The following is a 24,750-nucleotide window of genomic DNA, read 5'->3' as shown; positions in this document are numbered from 1 at the left end:
CTTTATCAGGTATAACGGGAGATATTAGGACAGGTGACTCAGAGCCCGTCCAAAGAATTGTCTAACTATTCCTGGCCTGTAGCTTTATGTCAGTTTACCATTAAGTGAAAGTTGCTTTCACCTGTCTTTCAAGGTTACAGCCCTCTCGCTCGATCACCTAAGAAATTGAATTCAAAGGCGTTCCCTTTCAACACAACACACGCACACAAATGCTGAAACTTCCGGAAACCGAAGGGTCAGATCAGACGCAGGAAGCGCGGATAGCTGGCGACATTTTTTTCGTTTTATTTTCAAAGCTAAGCGAGAGAGAGAGAGAGAGTTCAGTATTTTCCCCCAAAATGGTGAAGATCTCACTGCCCACGGCTCTGGGGCAGAAGCCGGAAAAAGCGGAAGGCGAAGCGGATAAAACTGAAATTCTTATCCCTCAAGCTAATGTAAGTCAACTTCAATTTCTGGTCAATTACTTGCAAGCAGCGTCACCGCTGTAAACATTACAGTATTACGTCCGCAGTCTGAATGATTATGTGTGGCGGTAGTTGCAATCCGTGTCTTTAATTTACCGTTAACTGGGGAACAACTAGAATAAACTGCTTGGGAGTGTAGGTTGAATTTAACCTGGCTCTGCATCTCACCCAATGCTACGTTTTTTTTTACACCCACCCTTCACATTTGACAAAAGGATGAACATTGAGGCGAAAGCAATATCCTTGTTATATTGCTCATTTGCTAACGTTTTCGTCAACGTGCGTAGCATGAATTTCGATTTCTTAAATTCACATATAATGAACACGCATATAGCTTTGTTGGATGGAATTTTAGCTTTGGAAAATTACTGCAATGTATCTTTGTTGATAAAATAACATTATGGGTATATTGAAAACAAGAATGTACCAGAAATTACTTTGAGTTTACAGTATCTTCAGAGAAATGTTCATAATTTTTGACGCTAGTTATTTACAATTCATTAACACCCCCGGGAATGGTTAATAGGGTTGTTGTTTCAAGAACTGAATTTCTTTATTGGGTTAAATTACATTGGAAAGAAATGACACCAGTGTTTATAAATACAGCAGGAGGTGCCGAAGACTAAGTTTCAGACAGGAAGCTTTGTTAAAAACACAGGACTGAGAAAGGGCACAGAGGGTGTTTCACAAGGAAATGCAGATGGAAAGGCATTGTTGTACAAAGAGGATGTTTATATCCTGTGTACCTTGTCTTTTGTTAGCTGCCACTTAAATTAATGACTAACTAAACACATATTCAGTTAACTCAAATACCTACAGTTCATAATGATCATGTTCTTCTTTCATACCATTATTGAAAACTTCTCAATGGATAACACAAATGTAAAATCCTAGCTGAAACCCATAATATTCTCCAATGATTAAAATTTAAAGCTGACTATATTTTGCCGCTGATTTCATTATAAAACAAAACTAATAGAGCATTTTAAAATTTTTCAAGGTATTTAAAAAAATCTTTTGTTATTATTAATTGATGTCTATTCTCATTATGTTATGACTTGCTCATTGACTTAAATCTTCACTTTAAAAAAAATCCAAATGTAATGTTTTTCCAGCTGGCTTGCCTGAATTTGTATATCATATCTGCATTTAATCTTTTATTAATTTATCAGGGAAATGTAAAAATAAACTAAAGGGAACTGTTTCTGGCATTTAACACAATCTTCTCCAAGCCTGGTCACTGGTTCAGACTATAATGTAGATGTTACTACTATTTCAATTTTGAGGTAGTCTTTATTGGTTTCATCTGCATTAAAGTGCTCTGCTGCAAAGTATCCGGAAGAAATTGAACCCTACAAGGAATAATGCAAACCCTGATCAGGTGCAGCTAAAGTTCACCAGGCTGATTGAGGAGAGATTGAGTTGAATAGGGATCTGTGCACTCAAGTTTAGAAGAATGAGAGGAGATCTCATTGAAACATACAGCATTCTGCCAGGGCTTGAGAGGCTGGATGCAGGGAAGAAGATTCCCCTGGCTGGGCATCTAGAATCAGGAGTCATAGACTCAGTATATGGAGTAAGAGATTTAGGACTGAGATATATGTTCACTAGGAGGTCGGTGATTCTATGGAAGGTTCTGGAGATTATATATTTCCAAAGGAGATGGATTTCTAGACACAAAAGGTATCGAGAGGTATATGGAGAGAGCGGGGATGGGATGGAATGGTGGAGCAAGCTCAAAGGGTCAAATTGACTACTACCGCTCCTATTTTTTTTCCAATGTTTCTACTGATTTTTAGTCAATATAAATCCTTTACTGAAATAGTGGATCAATATTCAGTGCTCCATCCCATAATGGGCAGAATGCAATATTTCATCACACATCTCCATAACCCAAAATTTGATTTGCTATATTTACAAATTCTTCTGAAACATTATGCACTGAATATTTATTCCTTCATATTTTACCCTGACTTAAGATTTTATCACCTTTAATCATAAACTAAAGATTTTTTTTAAAGAGAACTTTTTACTTGTGCTTTTTAACTGCTTTAAAGAAGAACTGGGTCAAAGCTTGGGGCTATGAACTGAGCCTTTCAAGTTTGACCCACCAATAATAGGGTAGGACATGTTACTCTCATGGTTAACAGCTTGGACAATAGCAACTTAAGGTTAGTATAGAGACTTTTAATGTAATAAAATATCTAAAGGTGCTTCACGGGGAGATAAAATTTGACAGCTAACCATAAGTGGTCAGAATTGTTGAAGTGCTGAGACTGGAGGGTTATAGAGCTAGTGAGACTGTAGAAATGAGAGAGGACAAGACATAGTAATTTGAAAACAAGGATGAAAATTTTAAACTCAAGGCATTGTTTAACTGTGAGCCAATATAGATAAATAGCATTTGAGTAATTACCAGTAAAGTATCCTGTTGCCTTCAAAACTGACTAATCTGCCTGTCCTTGTACCTGTGGTGATCCGTGGACTTGCACTTCAAGGTGTTTGTTTTCCTCTACTGTTTCAGGACCCTACCATTTATTGTTTATTCATGTGCCTGTTTGTCTAGTCCAAAAGCATTATCTCCATTTGCCACTTCTTTGGCCACCTGATCAATCCATTCGACATCTTCCTAATATTTTTCTGTTTTTTCACTCATGAGCAACCACGTAGGCAATGTTTTTTTCATTTGCAAATATAATAAAATCATACTCGCTATACTTAAGTCCTGATTACCATTGTGTGCTATGAAAGTTAAGGAACCTAGTGTTAAACCTTAAGCACCACTCCAGTTATTAAAATTGGGCATCACCATTTGCTTTCTGTCAGTGAGCCAGTCTTGAATCCAAAACGTTTCTTTTCCTTGGGACCCATGGTTTTTGTTTTTCTTTTTCTTTCTAATTTTCTAACTAGTTTTACAATGTAGGGCTGACCTTTTCTGGCTTATGTTATACACTTTCACCAGAGAAGTGTATACAGATGAAGGTGCAAATGAACCTCCTACAACTGATATATTTTTATTTACTGGAGCTATGATATCACCTGGCAGACAGTTTTGTAGTCACAGTTCTTATCAGAAATACTATCATACCGAAACAATCTTTACCAGTTATTCCAGTTCTCCCAGCTCTGCTGCCAAGTTGTGTTCATTGTGAATTTGTAAAAATGAAAGTGACCTTATTTTTAATCTTACCGTTTTAATTGTTTCAGTTATTACTAAAACTTCAACATAATCACTAAATTTTGTCCATTTCCAATTAAAGATTGTACTCTCGTTAGCTCTCACCTTGGAGTAGTTGTATCCTGTAGTGTCTGCCAGTGCAGCCACCGTAGGCTTTGGATTAATCCAGTAATCATGAGCTCTTCTGATAATGATGAGGACTTTTTAGTAAAAGCTCTTTTTACTTTCTTGATCTTCCAAAGCTGAGTGTGATCAAAAATGTGTACAACAAATTGCTTTCTGGAAGATCTCTTTGAATTACGTGATGTACAGAGGAAGCAATTTCCTCAAGGTGGGCTTTTTAATGTGCTTTAACTTGTACCCAGCTGGATCAAGATGTTTCCATTTGTATCACATCATTTATGTTGTAAAATGTTTCAAGGTACTGCAGCATTGTCAGACAAGATTTCACATCAAGCCACATAAAGAGATATCAGAACGGACAAAACAAATCTAGTTCATAGAAATGGATTTTGGTATGCTATAGAGGTGTAGACAGAGGGAGAGAGTCAGAGAGTACTAGGGAGGGATTGACAGAGTTTGGTGCTGAAAGCTGATACCTGAATCAGTACTGCAGGGTTAACCTAGGAGCTGGTGTAGTAGGCCTTTCCTGAGCTAATGTTCATTAGGAATTTCTGTGCTTTTGTATGAGGATATTGTAGCATTATGTTAGTTGACGAGCAGCCAGAGTCCTGGGCTATTGATCCAGTTCAGATCCCACCACAGCAAATGGGGAACTTAAGTCCAGGTAGCTAAGTAGATCTAAAGTTCAGAGAAAAAGAGCTAGTTGTAGCTATGAAACTACGGGTTGAAACTCTAGTCTGACATTCTGTGGTCTAGTAACTCCCATGGGTCCGAGATGTTTTGTATCTATAGTACAGATCTATACTAATTAACTAATTCTTACTAAGATTAACTAAGATCTAAAATTAACTAAGGTCTGTACTAATTGGTAGCTAATTAACCTACCAGTGCAATTTTTACAATCTCAGCTGAGAGTGTTTCTGACTTAAGAAAACTTTGGGTTACAGACAGTTCTCAGAACCTTTGTGTGACCCAGGGTATGACTATACTTAAAAAGAACATTTTCCTTCTCAGAGGAAGATGACTGGGGGCAATTTCCATGGTCTGGATTTCCTGTGGTCCAGCACCAGTCAGTATCCAAGGGTTCTGGATAAGGCAGTTTCAACCTGTATTAGATTGTGTAAAAACCCATATGCTTTACTAATCTTCTTCAGGAAAGGAAATGTGCCAGTTTTGTCTAGTCTGGACTAAATGTGACTCTAGACCCACCACTGTGGGTGACTGTGAACTGCCTCCTCACTTCAGGGGCAAAAGATGATGGGCAGTAAACATCAGTGTTTCCAGGAACAAATAAGAACTAACTTTTGCACAAAAGAGATCAAACTATGAATAACACAACACTTAGGACCACTGCACACCTCCAGATGATTCCATTAGTGTTGCTACTCATGGAGAAACCAGAACAAATTTAGTTTTCAATGAAAATTATTCAGTCTAAGCAAGAGGGGTTATGGTTAAGCTCTAATGTGTAGCACAATCAAAAGATACCTTGCAAATATCTTGACTCTACCCTATGTACTCTTTCACCTACTTGGGGTGGTTTATAGCACAGCTAATCTTGAATTTATCAACTATTGATGGAGAAATTTTTCCGAAGATAGCAAGTGATAAACTGCACATAGCAATTTAACAAGTTTAAAAAAAATGTTGGAAATGCTAAGGTGGCATTGGAAAGGTCATCAGCTTGCATAAAATCGGCAAGTGAAAACCAGCTTTGTTTTTCTCTCCACATGTGCTACTTGACCTGTTAACCTTTTCCAGTATGTTCAGTTTTTATTTCAGATTTGCAGTATCTGTAGTTTTCTTTTTGCTTTTTGATCATAATAATTACTTTATTTCCTAATGTGATGCCTTGACAGATGAAAGTTACTATAGTTTACAATTATTTGGAGCTTGAAGATTGAGGTTGTTGCACATACAGCTTTAGCTGTAAACTTTATTCTTTACAGATATCTTTTTCTTTGCTAGATATTTTACAGCATAATGATAATTTCTTAGAACACAGAACGGTACAGCACAAGAACAGGCCCTTCGGCCCACCATGTCTGCTCCAACCATAATGCCAATTTAATTAATCCCATCGCCTGCACATGGTCTTAGTCCCTTTATTCCCTGCCTGTTCATGTGTCTGTCTAATTGTCTTATCATTTCTGCTTCCAGGCACCTATCACGCTCTGTGTTTTTAAAAAAAAAAGTACTTGCCTTGGGAATCTCCTTTTTAAATTTTCCCCATCTTACCATAAACCTATGACCTCTAGTATTTAACATTTCCACCCTGGGAATGCTCTGACTATCTACCCTATTTATACCTCTCATAATTTTATATACTTCTATCAGGTCGCCCCCTCAGCCTCCAAAGCTACAGGGAAAACAATCCAAGTTTGTCCATTCTCTCCATATAATTAATCCACTCCAATCCAGGCAATGTCCTCTTTTGCACCTTTTTCAAAGCCTCCACATTCTTTCTATAGTGTAGTGACCACAACTGCACACAGTACTCCAAATGTGGCCTAACTAAAGTTTTATACAGCTGTAACATAACTTACTTACTGTTATATTCAATGCCTAGGGCAATGATTGCAAGCATGCCATGTGCCTTCTTTACCACCTTATCCACTTGTGTTGCTACTTACAAGATCCCTCTGTACATCAATGCTCCTGAGGGTCCTGCCATTTACTGTATACTTTCTTCTTGCATTTGACCTCTCAAAATGCTACACCATTGTCTGGATTAAAATACATCTGCCATTTCTCTGCCTAAATTTCCAACTGGTCTATATTCTGCTGGTCTGTGTATATACACCGGTCTGTGTTCTGTAATCTTGTTCTGTAGGTTCTGATGTAGGATAAATTTAATACTTCTTTTTGAACAAGGGCAGAAATGTTAAGGAACCTTGTTTTTGCTTTGTGTTAAATACTAGGAATGTAGTATACCAGATATCTTTGAAAGTACAGTGTGCGGAAATGCAGAAATTGCAGGAAATATACAATAAGTGAAAAAGTATCTCCTCTGACATTCAGGTGAGGGGTACTGTTATAAGTTGTTAATTTGGTCTTGAAAGTTTTATGGTTATGCTAATTACCTCTTGAGCTGCTTGGAGTAGCATAAAAGGACAATATGGTAACAGTTTTATTGTACACCAGTTCTCAAATTCAGTTGTGTTGACTTCAGTGGAGCTGAATTTTGAGGCAGAGTACCACACAGCCACTGTTACATAGCCTGTTTAGCATAAGTGACAGATTTCTATCTCTTTGTTTAGCAATACATCTGTACTAGGCTATCGAGTATCATATCCTTAAGAAGCACGTGTATTGCTATGGATCTGAATTGGATGATTGTGTCTTTCACATGTGCCCCCACGTGCAGTTTTGCAATTTTTTTGGAAGACAGACTGAGAAGGCACTTAGTAAATGAGGCCAGACTTCAATTGTTAAGCTGTTTACTTTTACAGCACATAAACATAATGATCAGTTATGCTTAGAATTACAATTCAATCAGTACAATTTGTCCTTGAGTACAAAATAATGATTAGGTTTTGGTTTCTCATAACAATGGGGTCATATTGCTTGACTTCAGTAAATTAACTTCCAATTACTCTCCTGTAAAAGGAAGTTTGTACAGCGTTCTGATTAGATTAATGACTGAATCTTTATTTTGCCTGTTGAAAGAGAATTACTGATTCATTACAAGACTGAAGGAACCCATGTGGCCCATAGTAAGAACAATTGTGTTAGTCCCATTCCATCGTTCGATTCACATATCCCTTCAAGTTTATTTTCCTCAAGTACTCATTCTATTCATGAATTAGATGTTGTAAATTTTACTGCAAAGGCTGCATTAGTTGTTGCACTAAGTATAGCAGTGTGATCTGCTAAGTTGCAGTTTAACATCTACAAAATTTTTGAATAATTACAGATTAAACCATGTTTATTGATGCATTTTAGCTAACAAAGTATCAAATACAAAGACAGTGTTCAGTGTGAGTTGAGGCATTGAAAGAAATGAACAACTATATATTTAAAAAAAATATGTAAAATTAATGTGTCTGTAAGATTATAAATCCCCAGGACTTGATGAAATACATCTTAGGGTTTTGAAAGAACTGCCTATGGCAATAGTGGGTGCATTGATTGTCATCTTCTGAAACAGTTCCCACAGATAGGTCAGACACCAATGCAAATCCATTGTTTGAGAAAGTAGGACAAGAAAGCAAGAAACTATATACCAGTCAGTCTGACATCAATGGTAGGGACAATGCAGAAATCTATTATTAAGGAAGTGGTAACACTACACTGCATTTTGAAAATAGTAATAGGATTGGGCAAAGCCAACGTGGATTTGTGAAAAGGGAGATCATTTTTCAACAAATCCATTTGTGTCCTTTATTAGGTGAAAATTTATTTAAAAAAAAGGCAAATGAGAATAGATAAAGATGATGTTGATGTGGTGTATTTGGACTTTAAGAAAGCCATCATTGAAATGCCATGAGATTGCTAAAACAAAATTAGAACACAAGTCCTGTGGGTCACAAACTGGCATGGATTGAGGATTGGTTAACAAACAGAAAATAGGGTAGGAGTAAACAGGCCTCATTTGGTTTGTAGTCTGTGACAAGTGGGTGCTGCAGAGTTTGCTGTTGAGGCCCGAGCTGTTCACAATCTATATTGATGACTTGGATGAAGGGATCAAATGCAAAATATCCAAGTGTGTTGATGTTACTAAGCAAGGTAGCAATGCAGGCTGTGAGGAGGATGCAGAAAGGCTCCAGAAGGATATTAGCAGGCCAGGTGAATGGGCAGAATCGTAGCGAATGGAATATCATGTGGAAAAATGTCAGCTCATCCACTTCGGCAGAAAATGTTGAAAGGTGGAACAATTTTTAAATGCTGAGAAGTTGAAAGGTATTGGTGTTCAGAGGGACCTGGGTATCCTTATACACCAATCACTGAACATTAATGTACATGTCCTACAAGCAATTAGGAAGGCAAACAGTCTGTTGGCCTTCACTGCAAAAGGATTTGAGTACAAGAGACCTCTTGTTTGAATTACGTCTTGTTTGAACTCTGGTGAGACTATATCTGAAATATTGTGAACAGATCTGGTCCCCATGCCCATGGAAAGATATATTTACCATGAAGGGGGTGCAGCAAGTGTTGGATTTCTGGGATGATGGGTTGAGGTTTGCCATTCAGGCCCACTTTTCCTTGAGAAAGATGCTGGCTGATAACCAAACGCAGAGTAATCAGGACAGATATTCTCTGACCCATTGTCCTGAGGAAGTTGCCAGAAAATAGTTGTCCATGAGAAACAATATATTAACGTCTTTGCTCCCTCTTTCTACAGCTCCATGGGTTTGTGATATCTTTCTGCCGCTGATTGATATGGTTCAACTCAGAAATAAACATGAAATGTTCTTTGATGAAAGGTATATAGTTTGTCATTATTGTGCACTACCTTGGATTTCTTGCTATTAAGCTATTTTAGTATACTCAAAAAGACAGATATTTTGCATACATTATAATAAGAGTTTGTGAAACAGAAAACCTGTTGGTCCAGGTAATGCAACATTAATTCTGAATCCATATTTTGTTTAAGTGCTTGCCATTTACACAAGATTGTCCTCTCTACAAATAGTGTATAAGTCAGTGTTGAAAAAATTAAGCTATGCAAACTTTTGGAAAATTGTTTCAGATTATAACAGTTTTATTGCAAAAAAAAATCCTCCTTTTCCAGTAGATACCCTTTCAATTTGCAGATGTCCTATTCTGATCCATATTACTGTATATACATATTCATCATAAAACATTTGTCATCCTCTGTTTTTTAATCCCGTTGAATGCTACCTATCTCTTTTGTGTAACTGGAAAGGACTTGGTTGTTATCAGCAAATTTAGATTACTAGATTGTACCCTCCCATAATTTTCTTTAATAATCTTTTACATAAGAAGTAAACCATACCAGATGAATTATCTCAAAATCAATTTGTGGAAGGACCTTTTCAGAATGAATTCTGTTAACAATACTTCAAGGACATATTTAATCTGTCTCTAAATAATTTCTTCTTGTAGCCCGAGTCATCTCCAACCAGGTGCACTTTACTTTTCAGGTGCAAAAATCACTGAATTTGTAATTGTATGTTTTTCTTTCGGCAATGGGTGATTATGTAGTTAATTGTTCCATCTTCACCCTTACATAATTTAAATGACTGTAGATGGTCTCGGAACAGCTCGTCCTCTGTAGTCCGGGGAACATTCAGTAAAAATTAAAACAGAAAACACTAGAAATATTCAGCAGGTCAGGCAGCATCTGTGGAAAGAGAAACAAAGTTAATGTTTCCAGGTTTTTGAAATCTGATGCTGCTTGGCCTGCTGAGTATTTACAACATTTTCAATTTAAATTTCAGATTTACAGCATCTACATTAATTTTTTTGTGTAATATTTAGTATATTTTGTGATATTCATGACTAAGTGTATGTAAATAAAAATAATGTGGACACACTACTATGCCAAAGCAACATATTGTTTTACAGCTGACTCTGAAAATGATGACTTTTGGGAGATTTAAGGTGCTTATCATTCATAAAGGCTTGTATTCAATACAGGCAGGTAGTACTGTAAAACTGCAGTGGTTAATCAATTTTATGCAGTGATTTAAACATTTTGATAGTTTTAACCAGGACAGTGTTTGAGATCTAGTGATACATTGCTGCTGCCTTTCAATCTATTGAAGTTCTTTTTCAGCTTGGTAATGGCAATTGTTGGCATCGCAAGAACATTTAATTTAATTAAGTAGTTTAATTAAGTTCTTTAATTCTTTAAATTTCTTTGTTTTTAAATTGATAGCATAATTAGTCTTTAATTGACCTTTTGCCAGTTTTGATGATCCTGTACCTCATCCACTTCCCCATCCAATATCCATTATTCCCAAAGATCTGTCAGTCTTGGTCTTGGATGCACTCATTAACCGAGCACCTACTGTTTACTAGGATAAAGAATTCCAAAGCTTAATACCTCAGTGAGTAAGAATTGTTTCTCCTCCTCCTTGGTCCCAAGTGGCCAACTCCTGATCTTTCCATCCCTTAAGATTTTATAAGCTTCTGATATGAACTGTAGTGAACATTCATGTTATATTTATGCATCAGTCTTTTCTAACCATATCATAAACTATTTTGACCTCTGTCTTGCATTTTGTGGGCAAGTTTTTCCTGTTGAGAGAGGCCAGTTTCCACTTTCAGACAGCAGACCTGCCTGGTAATTGTATTGATACACCAGATTTATTCAGTGACTTCGTGGACTTCCAAGAAGTAAAGCGTCATTTCACTTGGTTTAGCTTTTTAAAACATATTGGGCAAATTTTGGTAACTAAAGATAAGCAATCACATTGCTAACAGTTGTATATATAGTAGTTATATTCATTTTAGACAACCTTTCATCCATGGGGAAATGTTGACTTGGAATTTCCTGAGCCACTTGTGCTTGGTGCTCCCCTATCTGCTAGGAACATTTACCTAGAGCAGCAACTTAGTCCACCATGCCAACTCTGATTTGATTGTCAAGGCTCTGTGAACATGGGGGTTCCTGGTTATAAATAGAAATCCCTTTTCACAGCTGTAACTTGACAGCTGACTAAGCCCCCTAGACTTGCCAGCTGTCAAAAGAGTTGGAATGTTTGTGAATGTCCATGACATCCAAAACCATTGAAAAACAATTAAAGACTTATCATGCTATCAATTATTTAAAAAATACATTAAAAAAAATAAAGCACAGTTAAAATACCTGTACCTTGTCTCTCTCCCTTTCTGGAGCCATTTCTTTCTGGAGACAGTCATACAGCACAGAAAGAGACCCTTCAACCAATCGAGTCAATGCTGACCATCAAGCATCCATCAATGCTGACCATCAAGCATCCTTCTATGCTAATTCTATTTTATTGTCCCCACTATCCCAGAATCTATCACTTATCTACACACAAGGGGCAATTTACAGTGGTTAATTAACCTCTCTACTTGCACACCTTTGGGATGTGGGAGGAAACCTAAGCAGCCACAGGTAATCCAAGCAGTCACAGGAAGAACACGCAAACGCCACGCAGATAGCACCGAAGGTCAGGATTGAACCTGCGTCACCAAAGCTGTGCAGCAGCAGCTCTACTAGCTGTGTCACCCTATTGAAAGGAATGATGTTTTTGAACTTGTTTCAGCTCTGATTTGCCTTTGCGAAAAGTAGGGGCTCCACCACAGGACTCCATGTGGTCCAATGTCAGAGACAACTGTTCTCTATAATAATTATAGTAATAATGGTACAATCACCAAAACTCAGAGCTGTATTTCTCTGGTGTCCTTGTGCAATATGTTGTACCTTCCCTTAACCATTGTTGCCAATAACTATATCTCTCTCCTTCCCCAGGTTTTCTTCCTTGCTCTCCTGGAGATGCAGATTCTGGTATTTTGTCCAAGAACTGTGTAGCTGGACTGTAATTAGCAAATTATTTAAGCATGAAGAGTGTTGCACTAAGCACAAACCAGTTCTCACTTGGATTTGCAGCCAGGAAAAGAAAAAAAAAAGTAGTCAATGTCTCGATTTTTTAAAGTGTGTAATCCAGGGAACACTGAATCCTGTTTTAAATTATTCACTCCTGCTTACCATCACCTTTTAAAGGGGAATTGGGATGGCAAGAACTGAAAAATGTATAAATAAAAACATGTTAAAGCCCTTGGTAATGATGCAGTGCACATTTGACTTCACCCTCCTGCTAGGAGCATTTGCTTATCGAAGGAAGATTTTCTTATATTCTCATGGGATCAACAGAATTCCGTAATGCAGAATGTACATACCAATATGTGTTTCTCTCTGGCTCTGGTGATGAAGTGTTGGTTGCCAAGCAGTATTTTGGTTGTCATGCAGCATCTGAGGAGGCAAAGGAATGGTTTTCACAGATGCTGTTTGCCCCGCTGAATACCTCCAGCAGTTTGGTTTTTGCTTCAGTTTCCAACATCTGCAGTCTCTTGTGTCTTCCCCATTAAGGCTGAGTTTTCAGGTTCTGAAATGAATACCTTAGTTGCTTTATAGGGTCACTGTATTAAATTTGAGTGTGCTGGATGCACTTTGTCTTTTGCCACAGTGACGTGCATACAGTTGCATTCTTCACGGTACCCCACCCAAAGATGTGGACTGCAAAGAGGGTTAAGTTGAATGACCAAAATAATGGTTGAAAATTTCTTTCAAGTGAGGTGAGATTACATTAAGTTTGAATTAAATGGAAATTTGAATGGTTCAGGTCAGTCTGAGTAGCAAGGTGTCTCAGTTTTTATTCCTTGACAATGACTTTGTTTCTGATGAATATATGATATCCCATTTACAAATGGGGACTAAAGAACTTTGCTTTTTTTTAGGCTGTTTCAAAACCTATGATTGTCAGAACACATAGCACAAAGCAAAGAACATTTACGAGACTAATTATAGTCTTCAAGAAACTGTGATATTCATCTACCATATTTTCCATTGTGGTACAAAATTGCATTCCTGAGAGGATCACAATTTCCACAATTGCTTTTGTCAGCAGTACAGTTGAGCAAATCTACATATTTCAGAGGAACACAATGGTTACAGTGAAATTCAAGGCTAATGTTGATATATTCAGTCATGTTGATAGTAAAGCCAATTGTTCTTGCATACAAGGTTATGCCAAGGATAAGTCATCTGAATTAGCCAGGGCATGTTGCCTGAGCTAGTAATTAATTGAATAAGAGAGCAGAAACCAAATAACCAGCTATTAGTACACTTTTTTAAATGTCTAGTGTGATTATTGTTGTTAATTACTACTTGCACAGTCTGTGACTGGGAAGCTGTGAAATTTCTTTTTTAAACAATTTAGATTAATTTTGACAAAAGTTTTTTTTAAGTAAAAAGTCCTCCTGCAGCAGTATGACTTCAAAAAATCAGGTGGCAGGTTCACATCTCAATTTTACTCTTTCTTTGTATTTTGAATGGATTCCATGTGGCATACTTATCAAAGAGCTTTACAGCAAGCTAATGTAGTTCAAGGCATTTTGCTAAGTGCTGCAAACACTTCAGGACTTAAAATACCATTAAGAAAAGGTGTTCTTTCACTGTGCTGTTGGACATTCATGTTATCAACTCGGCAACAAGGAGCCTTCCAGTGAAGTGTTCACTCAAACTATTATTTCTTTCAGTCTGTTCAACTGCACTTGATGGTATTCTTGGCAGTCTTTGAGCTTTGTATATATCCACATTTATTATCTATTGTAACAGTGATTGTCTCTTTTCAGCTCTTTCAGCTGCCCAAATCAACTGCTGACTGAACCTGGTCAGCTGTTTGTAAACAGGCCCGTTCAGTTTCCCATAATTAAGCATCACTTTAAAATAATAGAGCTTGAAAACTTTCCCTCTGTGTGATGGGTCAAAGTATTATTTCTCCAGTGATTTAGAGTACTGAGTACTTTTTCTTACTTGAGATGTACTCCTTTTTGGGTTAGGGCTGAGTCTATGCTTATAGGGAAAGTAAGAGGGAGCAAGTAAAGTCTGGTGTTAAAGGAGTTAAACAGAAGAGAAGGAACTTTGTTACAGAAAAAATCAGCAGTCGCCTGTGATGAGGCCCGATGGCCCAGTCTCCAATGCCCTGTACTCTCTTACTTGAGCTTCGGCAATAATTCCAGCCACTTCTCTGCTCTGCCAGCTTCCAGGGCTTGTAGTTTCTGTTCCTTTAAGGAACTGTTCTTGGGTTGTTGTATCAATCTTCCTTCCCTATCATTTCTCGGACCTCTTGAATTAACCGTTTGTTAGCTTCTGACCTTTCTCTGCACATTCCTTTCACTCCCTGAACCCATCGGACTTTCTGGCTCAAGCTCCACCAACACTTTGGTTGAGACTCCATTCCATTGCCAACTGTCCTGTTTAGCCTTGTTCACCACCAACCTGGAATGTGGTTTCTCAATCCACATAGATAAAAAGCAGTTTCACCTTCCCTCAACCTTTAATTTCCATTGGTTTTCCGCTTCATACCCTCCCACATTGTTCACCTTCATCCTTAATTCTTGTTCGTGTTTCAGTTGCTTTCTGCAATTTCTTCCTTGCCGCCCTCCCCCTATCATTTCAATAAATGTTGGGATATTTCTCTCTTCTCTTCCCTGCTCCACCCCCATGCTTCTTCCCATCACAATTCTGGAACATGCTTGCATTCCTCTTGAGTAAGCCCATGGATTCATACTCTGCCATTCAACGTTCTTCATCAGCTCCGCTGCTGGCTTTTCCAGATCACCATCTTATTCTATTCCCTGTTGTCAGCGCACATGACACTTCTGTGACAAGGGCATTTATTGAACGACTTGCTTTGACACCTGTCTTTTGCTGGAAACTGGGGGCGTATAACAAGCTGATGGAGGAAAATCCATACATATTTCATAGAACTTGATAGGTCATGAGGTTCAAAGATATGGGTTATAATGGAGAAGACATTCACTGAGAGATTAAAAGAAACAATGAATACAATTGATTTAATATATTTTTACAGGTTAAAATATTGCAATACACTACTTAGGGATAATAACCTTGGACAAGTGCAGAAAGCTACCATGACTTATTAACTGATACACATACTGCTACCATGACTTATTAACTGATACACATACTGCTGTCTAGTGAAACTTATCACTCAGTAGTGGGTACATGTGTAATGTACTAATATGGAACTAATGACAGACTGTATTATCAGCTGACTTAAACCACAGGGTTATTGTTCCTCAACTTGTTTATTGTAAGTTCCCCCAATGAAAGCATGGTGCAAAGGTACTCTCATATGGGAATATCCCTTTTATGTACGTGCAAGTGCATGTCAGTCATCTATATTTTCCTGGTTTAAAATTGAAATTAAGCCAGTTCTAAATTGACAATGGATTGAGTTGTGAACCATTTTAGAAGAATATTCACAATCATACTAAAACAATTATAATTTAAAGGGTGGTTTGATGACATCCACTATATGAGGTTATTTGCAGGCTCGGTCTTGTACAGTAGTGTCTGAACTTCCTGACCACATCACAGTGGAGTGCAGTTATCTATTGTTGCTATACTGGACCCTGCAGATTATCTGAAAATGGAGCTTAGAAAACAGTTGCAATTAGGGAGTTTGATTTCTGTTATCAGAACATGTTTTTTGGATGTGGCAGGTTTTCTGCAGGTGCTCTGGTTCCCTCCTACATCCCAAGCATGTCTGTCAATTGGCATTGGCCACTGTGAATAGTAGATGACTGGTAGAATATGTGGGGAGTTGAAGAATAAAATGGGTCAGGGTTTGTGTAAAAATGGGTGCAGGAAGGTCGGCATGGACTTGGTGTATTATTATCTCTCTATCATTCTATGACCAGCTTCCAATATGATGAAGGTTCCTATACATGGATTCTTTGGGTGGCACAGCTAATAGAGCAGCTGCCTCACAGCTTCAGCCGCCCGGGCTTGATCCTGACCTCCAGTGCTGCCTGTGTGTAGTCATGTAGTTTGCACATTCCTTCTGAGACCACATTGGTTTCCTCTGGATGCTCTTGTTTCCTCCCACATCCCAAAAATGTGCAGATTGGTAGGTTAATTGGTCACTGTAACTTGCTCCAAGTGTGTAGGTAAGTAGTAGAATTGGCAAAGGGCAATTGATGGGAATGTGGGGAGAATAAAATGGGGTTAATGTAAATGAGTGCATGATGGTTGGTGCGGTCTCAGTGGGCTAAAGGGCCTGTTTCCCTGCTGTACCTCTGTACGACTCTGTCTGATGTGGTTGACTGGATTCATATTGGTTTTAAATTTGTGCTTGAAGTTGAACCTCACTTAATATTGATTTGGGGGAAATAAAAGACTCATCTTATCAATGGAATCGAACCTAATGAACTAGTATTGATGTTTTGTAATACTGTCAGAAAATAGCAGGACTTGACTATATGCCTACTTGAGCCTGCTCCCCCCAGTAAACAAGATCCTGGTTGAGCTTTTCCTCGTCCTTCATTCCACTTTTTTGCCTGATCACCATAACTGTGGATCCATCTTTTGACTAATAATCTATCTTGGCTTTTAAACATATTTAATGACTCAGCATCTACAGCTCTCTGGGATAAAGCACTCCAAAGATTCACAACCCTCTGAAAGAAGAAACTCCACTAATCTCATACTTGGGTGCGTGACTGTTTATCCTGAGACCATGTCTGCTAATTCTACATTTTCCCACCAGACAAAGTATCCTCATAGCATTTGCCTCTCAAAGTTCTTGTAGGATCTTGCATATTTCATTAAGATCACCATTAGTCCTTCTAAACTCTAGAGTGTATAGGCTCAGTTTGCGCAATCTTTTCTCATAAGGCAACCTGCTCATTCCCAGGAATCTAGTAATCATTTTCTGCTTTGCCTACAAGGCAAGTATATCCATCTTTAATCAAGAAAACTAAACTGAGCACAGTAGACAAGTGGTCTTATAAAGTCCTGTATGGTTGTAGCAAGGCTTTCCTACATTTATACTCCATTTGCCTTCCTAATTGCTGGCCATGGCTGCTGGTTAACAGTATTTCTATTATGAGGACTACCAGATCTCAGCATTGATTGGCCTTGCAACATTTAAATAATATTCTCCTTTTCCATTCATTGGTGAAGATTAAATCCTTTCAGCAGCTGTGTGCACCTTTTTAAAATACCAGAAGCTGTATTCAGCATAAATCACATTCACTGAAGCCGCTCTGTTCTTGCCAAGGACCTGTTATGGATTTTTCATGTTTTTTTTGGAATTGAGCATCTTCACATTGATGTGTTTGTTTTCAGAAACAACAGCTGTGAATCTGAGCTTCTGAGCACACAAGATGTTGTTTATATTGTATTATCCAGCTCCAACTGATGACTAATTGGAGCTAGTTAAGTGAAGGTAAAACGTGTGTATGTAGTGGAGCTGAAACTAGCTGTGAATAGTAGTGTAGCATGCAATTGGTAGTTGCTTTTGTACTCTCTGACTTTGTAATTCAGTTCTTTAATGCAAATAAAAGGGCGGCAGACTTGTTTTACACTGCTGACCATAACCAATGTCACTCCTGCAGTATCTGAAAATACAAATATTGTCAAGTGGAAAATTAAGTTGAAACATAAAAATGTTGTGTTTTTTGATGTAGACAAGTGTAGAATCAGCCATAATATGTTTGTATTGCTTCTAGATTATTATCAATTTGATATGTTGGCCTTCTACATTTATTAATTTTGCTAATCCCTTTGGGATAATTGGACTGACAAGTTGTCAGTCCTTGCTGGGAACTGAACCCAGTGGAGTGTCAGGTAAAATGAGTAACTCAGGGCTGTTCAGCAACATCAGGAATCGACAGGACCAGCACTCTGCTTAAAATTGGTAGCTTATTTTTAAGTAGTTATACTTAGCAGTGATGATAGTAGTAATGGAAAAAATTCTGCTACCTTGCACAGTTTCTGGTGGAGGAAGGTGAGCAAGACAGCTATAGGGAAGTATGACCAGGAATTGGGAATGTGGGTTTCTTGTCCCATTTTATGCCATCTGATCACTTGAACCAGAGAATTAGCATGAATCTTTGCGTGAAATTTGTCATTTAATTTGTGTTTTGGATTTGGTGGGAAGCTGAAGGTGGACATCGACTGCTCAGGTTGCATGTTGACCACATCATGCATTTGTTGGATTGACCTGTCTTCTTTTGACCAAGTTGGGTTATCCAAGGAACATTATTGAAACAAATTCTGTGGTGGTGGAGAGTCAGGGATCAGGTCTCCATTCATGCTCCACGTGTAGCATTGCCATTATCTTTTTGCATGTTAGGATCCTATAACTGGGTGAACAGGAAGGAGTGATTTTGCTGTGAAATATCTGAAATCCCTGCTGTTCTATGCATGGAGGGGACAAAAGAAAGAAAATAGTTCACTCAGATTAAATCACATTAACCTGCAAAAGTGGTTCTTGTCCCACACTAGGATGCTTGAGAAGTATGACTGAAAACTCAGAATGACTTGGAGATTTGGCTTTTGGCATTGCCAGTCTAGTCTGTCTAATGTACTGTAAATGTTGCTATGTCAAACCTTTCTCCCTTTGAAGCCCAGCTGTAGGCAATTAAAATGATGGCTTCCCAATGGTCTTGCATCCACTGGGAGCTCACTTGCTTAAAATTTTTTAGTGTATCATGGAATTCCAAATAAATTGGCAGTGGTGATGCCTGTTGTACCCACGTCAGTTTTATTTTATTTATAAATGCTTACAACCTTTTCTCAAGAATGTACATATGGCGATGGAAGGAAGACGAACAGGTACACAGCAAATCTGTGTGCTTATTAAATCATGTTGCTTTCCATGCACCAATCTCTTGAACAAGTATCATAAAAATTTCTCGAGTAGGGCCCCGGGCATAGAATAATGGGGGACAGGATGTTTCTTCATAAACATCTATTAGCTGGCAACCAGCTTGTATTGTAAAGGAGCATTAAATCACATTGTAAGTTGAAAGACGCTCTTGATGACATTATTATTTTTGATGGAGGACATGCTGACCTTTTCTGCTTGTTCCAGGAAAATAAGATTGTAATTATTAGTCCTGTTACCTGTTTTCTTTAGCCTCGGATGTATTTTTATTCAGTGTATGATCAGTCCCAAATTTATCAGTGGTGGACTTTGTATTATAATGTAATTGCCAAGAGGATGGTTCAAGATTTTTCATACACTGTGGCAAATATGATACAGGGTAGTTTATTTTGTCGGATTTGACACAAAGCTCACGGGAACAAGAGGAGGCGATGCAAACAACAGGTTAATTGAAGGAACATTCCAAAGCAGTAACAAAGAATCGCCTGTTGATTCCTCCTGCCACTGGAGGTTAGCCTGAGAAGGAATGTCACATTTCCCACAAAACGGGAGTGAATTTAGAATTTCAGGAAACTTGGCTTAAGAAATGTACAAAGGGGATATTAAACCACATATATTTTGCATGGATGTTAAGATGATAGGATTATTAAACAATGAATAATGTTACATGTAAGAAAAAGAAACTACATTTTTTTGTAGACAAGCTTGAAAATTGTGTCATGGTGACTCAATATTCTGGATGTGTTCTGTAATCTTTTTTGCAAGATGTTTCTCATCATAGATGGAACAAATAGAGTTTCCACTGTTAAAAATTTTATGTAGTTCAATAAAGAATTAAGTGTTTCATCACAGCTTGAAACAGATACAGGAGTGGAAGTATACAGTCAAGAGATGACATTGTTAGGTGTTCCATTTTACTATTTAACTAAAAGTCTCTTTAAGAAATAGAAAAGAATGATATATATTTTGATTTATCAATGACAATTCTAAATTATGAGACTATATATTGCTGACTTTTATTTGCATATTGAGAATAAAGATTGCCACATAGTTCTGCCAAGTTTTTAAGATGTGATTCACCAAACAGTTTTTCTTTCCAAAAAAGAAAAAGCATTAATTTCCTGTTATTGCTATACCAGGACTTGAACTGCACTGGCTCGCCTTTCTTTATGGTAATGCAGACCTTCAGGACTACGTGGCTGAATCTGGATCAATAATTTTCTGAACTAAATGATATGCTTCAACAGCAGCAGATGCAAGTTGTGCCTCAAGGCTGTCTTATAATGATCTGAAGCTAGGATGGTATTTGTCAGCAATTTTGATAGTTCATGATGAATAATATTTGGAACTACATTTAATTAATATAGTATTATGAACTGTTAGCAAATATAAATGCCTTCTTGTTATAATTTGAAAGCAGTCCGTCCCTTATATGTACTACTTGGCTTTCTTTCCCTGTGTTGGGGAAGATCAGTATTATTGCTGTAGGAATTCTATCAAAATCCTTCAACACAAGGAAACATCCTGACACATGGTGGCTGCACTGGTTCTTTTTATTGCTTTTGCTTTTGTAGCCTTGTGATTTTCTTCCCTTCAAAACTGTATCATTGCTGCTCGGTCTCTTTGTAGTTTGTGTAAGGAATTGAAAGGATAACACTCTTTAATTCTGCTATGGCTGGAAATGTGAGGAGTTGGTGAAGAACCCAAACCCTTGCCATAAATGCATAAGATCTGACTTGTGATAGAAAAACAATAAAATTATTTTTGGATAGCACAGAGGTGCAGCAGTTAGTGTTGGTCCCCCGCTACTACAGGAACCTGGGTTCGATCCTAACTTTGAATGCCGTCTTTGTGTAATTTGTATGCAAACCCTGTAACCACTTGGATTTCTGCCAGGTGCTCTTGTTTCCTCCCTACTTCCCAAAGATGTGATGGTAGGTTAATTGTAAGTTACCCGTCAATGTAGGCAAATGCCAAAAGAATCAAAGGGGAGATGCAGGTCTACGTGGAAATATGGAAGGGGAAATTGCACTGATGGGATTGTTCTGTTGGGAACCAAAGGACCAAATGGCTTAGTGTGTTGTAACATATACAAATCAGAGTTTATATATTTATATTCTTATATTTATATTTGTATAATGTCTGGCCAACTTGGCTTAACTTGTGGCTCAATTTAAAATAGCACTGTATTTTATATTGCCTTTTTATTTAAAAGCACTGCTATATTTGGTCCATATATCAATTTTCAGAATAATTATATTTCTTTGTTCAATGTGAGCAATTGGATGAGAATTTATTCAGTGTTTTGTTATTAATGCATTTTTCTTAATTGAAGCATATAATCTAATAGCATGCCAAGAAAGGCACTGTAATCAGATTAGTAGTTATATAAATGTATTTTGGTCATTTGCTGAAAGTGTTCTTTGGGTTCATCATGGCCTTTTATCAGGTCAAAATAGATTAAATAAAGCCAAACCTATTCAGAATGTTTCTAAATTTATAAAATGCAAAATAAGATGTGTTTCTATTTTACTCTGAAACAAGCAATTTCAAGTTAGAGGTAAGGATTTTGTTGCTGGACACTCAATACAGCGTGAACAAGCATGAATAATGTACTGCAAAATTGCAAATTAATGTTTTAAATGTAATCTGTGTGTGTTAGAATTGTTTTCTGATATTAATGCCTGGGCCTGGTTAACATAGAACTAGGGAATTGTCCACTTTTGTAGAACATGTATTTTCTGATCAGTGAGCAGTTACCATGTGATTTATAACAATGCACCTATTCCATCAAGGTTAAATTAAAAGATGTACAGTGGCATGTAAAAGTTTGGGCACCCCAGTCAAAATTTCTGTTACTGTGAATAGCTAAGCGAGTAAAAGATGACCCGATTTCCAAAAGGTATAAAGCTAAAGATGACACATTTCTTTAATATTTTAAGCAAGATTACTTTTTTATTTCCATTTTTTAGTTTCAAAATAACAAAAAAGGAAAAGGTCCCGAAGCAAAAGTTTGGGAACCCTGCACGGTCAGTACTTAGTAACACCTCCTTTGGCAAGTATCACAGCTTGTAAACGCTTTCTGTAGCCAGCTAAGAGTCTTTCAATTCTTGTTTGGGGGATTTTCGCCCATTCTTCCTTGCAAAAGGCTTCTAGTTCTGTGAGATTCTTGGGCCATCTTGCATGCACTGCATTTTTGAGGTCTATCCAGAGATTTTTGATGACGTTTAGGTCGGGGGACTGTGAGGGCCATGGCAAAACCTTCAGCTTATGCCTCTTGAGGTAGTTCATTGTGGATTTTGAGGTGTGTTTAGGATCGTTATCCTGTTGTAGAAGCCATCCTCTTTTCATCTTCAGCTTTTTTTTTACAGACGGTGTGATGTTTGCTTCCAGAATTTGCTGGTATTTAATTGAATTCATTCTTCCCTCTACTACCAGTGACATGTTCCCTGTGCCACTGGCTGCAACACAAGCCCAAAGCATGATCGATCCACCCCCATGCTTAACAGTTGGAGAGGTGTTCTTTTCATGAAATTCTGCACCCTTTTGTCTCCAAACATACCTTTGCTCATTGCGGCCAAAAAGTTCTATTTTAACTTCATCAGTCCTCAGGACTTGCTTCCAAAATGCATCAGGCTTGTTTAGATGTTCCTTTGCAAACTTATGCTGAATTTTGTGGTGAGGATGCAGGAGAGGTTTTCTTCTGATGACTCTTCCATGAAAGTCATATTTGTGCAGGTGTAGCTGCACAGTAGAACTGTACACCACCACTCCAGAGTCTGCTAAATCTTCCTAAAGGCCTTTTGCAGTCAAACGGGGGTTTTGGTTTGCCTTTCTAGCAATCCTACGAGCAGTTTTCTCAGAAAGTTTTCTTGGTCTTCCAGACCTCAACTTGACCTCCACCGTTCCTGTTAACTGCCATTTCTTAATTACATTACAAACTGAGGAAACGGCTACCTGAAAACGCTTTGCTATCTTCTTATAGCCTTCTCCTGCTTTGTGGGCATCATTTATTTTAATTTTCAGAGTGCTAGGCAGCTGCTTAGAGGAGCCCATGGCTGCTGATTGTTGGGACAAGGTTTGAGGAGTCAGGATATTTATAAAGCTTTGAAATTTGCATCACCTGGCCTTTCCTAATGATGACTGTGAACAAGCCATAGTCCTAACAAGCTAATGAAGGTCTGAGACCTTGGTAAAAGTTATCTGAGAGCTCGAATCTCCTTGGGCGCCCAAACTTTTGCGATGGTGCTTTCCTTTTTTCACTCTAAAATTGTACAAAACAAAAATAATACACTAATCTTGCTTAAAATGTTGAAAAGAATGTTTCATCTTTAACTTTATGACTTTTGGAGATCAGTTCATCTTCTACTCACTTAACTATTCACAGTAACAAAAATTTTGACCAAACTTTTGCATGCTACTGTATCCTCATATTGTCAGAGGCAGGTTTTGAATGTTGTATTTTCTAACAATCCTCATTCCATGCATGCTGCCAGTTTCCCATTGCTTCCATGGAGACTCGAACAAATGACCATCAGATCAGATGTGTACTTAATTTTCAGTAATAAAGACATGCTGCTCACTGACTTCAAAGGCTTTTGGTGTCTTTTCACCTCTTCCCAATTGGCTTGTGATCAGGCACTTTCTATTGGTGATCTAGTCATGTTATTGAGCAGCCAGTCACATTAATTTATACAAAACCAATCTAGGACATTTTAAATAACTTTTTTTAACATTCAGGGATTAAAAAAATGATTGGGATGTAGATGTGGTCGTAATGTAAATATTAAGACAACACCATTTATTTTTGAAACATCTTGTTATTTTCAGTATTATTTTGAATACCATAAAAATTTTTCTCAATCATTTTAACACCAATCTTAAACCGACGCATTTATCCAACATATCCACAATTCAAATATGTGTAAGGGATGAGTTGTTGATTTTTGTTTTAAACGCTCCACACTTGGTTTATTTTTCAGAAATTGTTCTGCATTTACATATCATGAATAAGTAGTGTCAGAAACAACATCACAAGCATGTCCTCCAGTGAGGCTCAACACATTGAATGAATTTCCCAGCAGGAATAGTGCAGAAAATATTTCAATTTTTCATCAGTTTCCTGATTGTGTTCATTTAATCTGCAAACACTTTAATTGCACACCCTTTAGAGGAGCAAGGTATCACTGACAACAGCTTGTGGATATTTAACTTTGCACATGCCACTGCCAGAAATTGTCTTTCTCAGCGTTTTGGCTGAGAGTGCAGGTAATTATACCTTCTTGGGAACTATAGTTCTGTACCAATGGCTCCAGAAACAATAACATGATTTTCCAGTGAAGTTATTTTAAGCCAATTTATTTATTGCCTGAGAGGGCCGCTATTTATACAATAATGGGCTTGGATAATACTGTAAAATATTTTGAGTAAAATTCCTCAATGCTTCTCTTGCTCCACCACTGCAACTTTGTGCATCCTGAAAATTTATGGATATTCTGCTGAAAATAGTAGGAGTAGAGAGAATGAGGATGTTTCTGATAATGTTTGCACCAATTTTTTTTTTAGCACAAAGCAATGGAATTGTGCTTGTGCACAATTGTTCTTGATTAAACTTTAAAGGAACTATCAA

General features: G+C 37.6%; 1 protein-coding gene across 1 annotated transcript in view; it reads left to right on the top strand.

Annotated features, from left to right (window-relative positions):
* Positions 1-229: 229 nt before the first annotated feature.
* LOC127571795 (integral membrane protein 2C-like) overlaps positions 230-24,750 on the top strand; it is a 38,977-nt gene continuing 14,456 nt past the window's right edge. Inside the window, exon 1 of the mRNA XM_052018505.1 lies at positions 230-434. Within this exon, the coding sequence (XP_051874465.1) occupies positions 339-434 (96 nt within the window). The 5' untranslated portion in view covers positions 230-338. The remainder of the gene's footprint in view (positions 435-24,750) is intronic.

Source organism: Pristis pectinata, chromosome 6 (assembly GCF_009764475.1).
Source record: "Pristis pectinata isolate sPriPec2 chromosome 6, sPriPec2.1.pri, whole genome shotgun sequence".
In the NCBI taxonomy this organism is placed as follows: Eukaryota; Metazoa; Chordata; class Chondrichthyes; order Rhinopristiformes; family Pristidae; genus Pristis; species Pristis pectinata.
The sequence above is the reverse complement of the archived record's forward strand: the minus strand, read 5'-3'. Positions and strand labels throughout refer to the sequence as shown.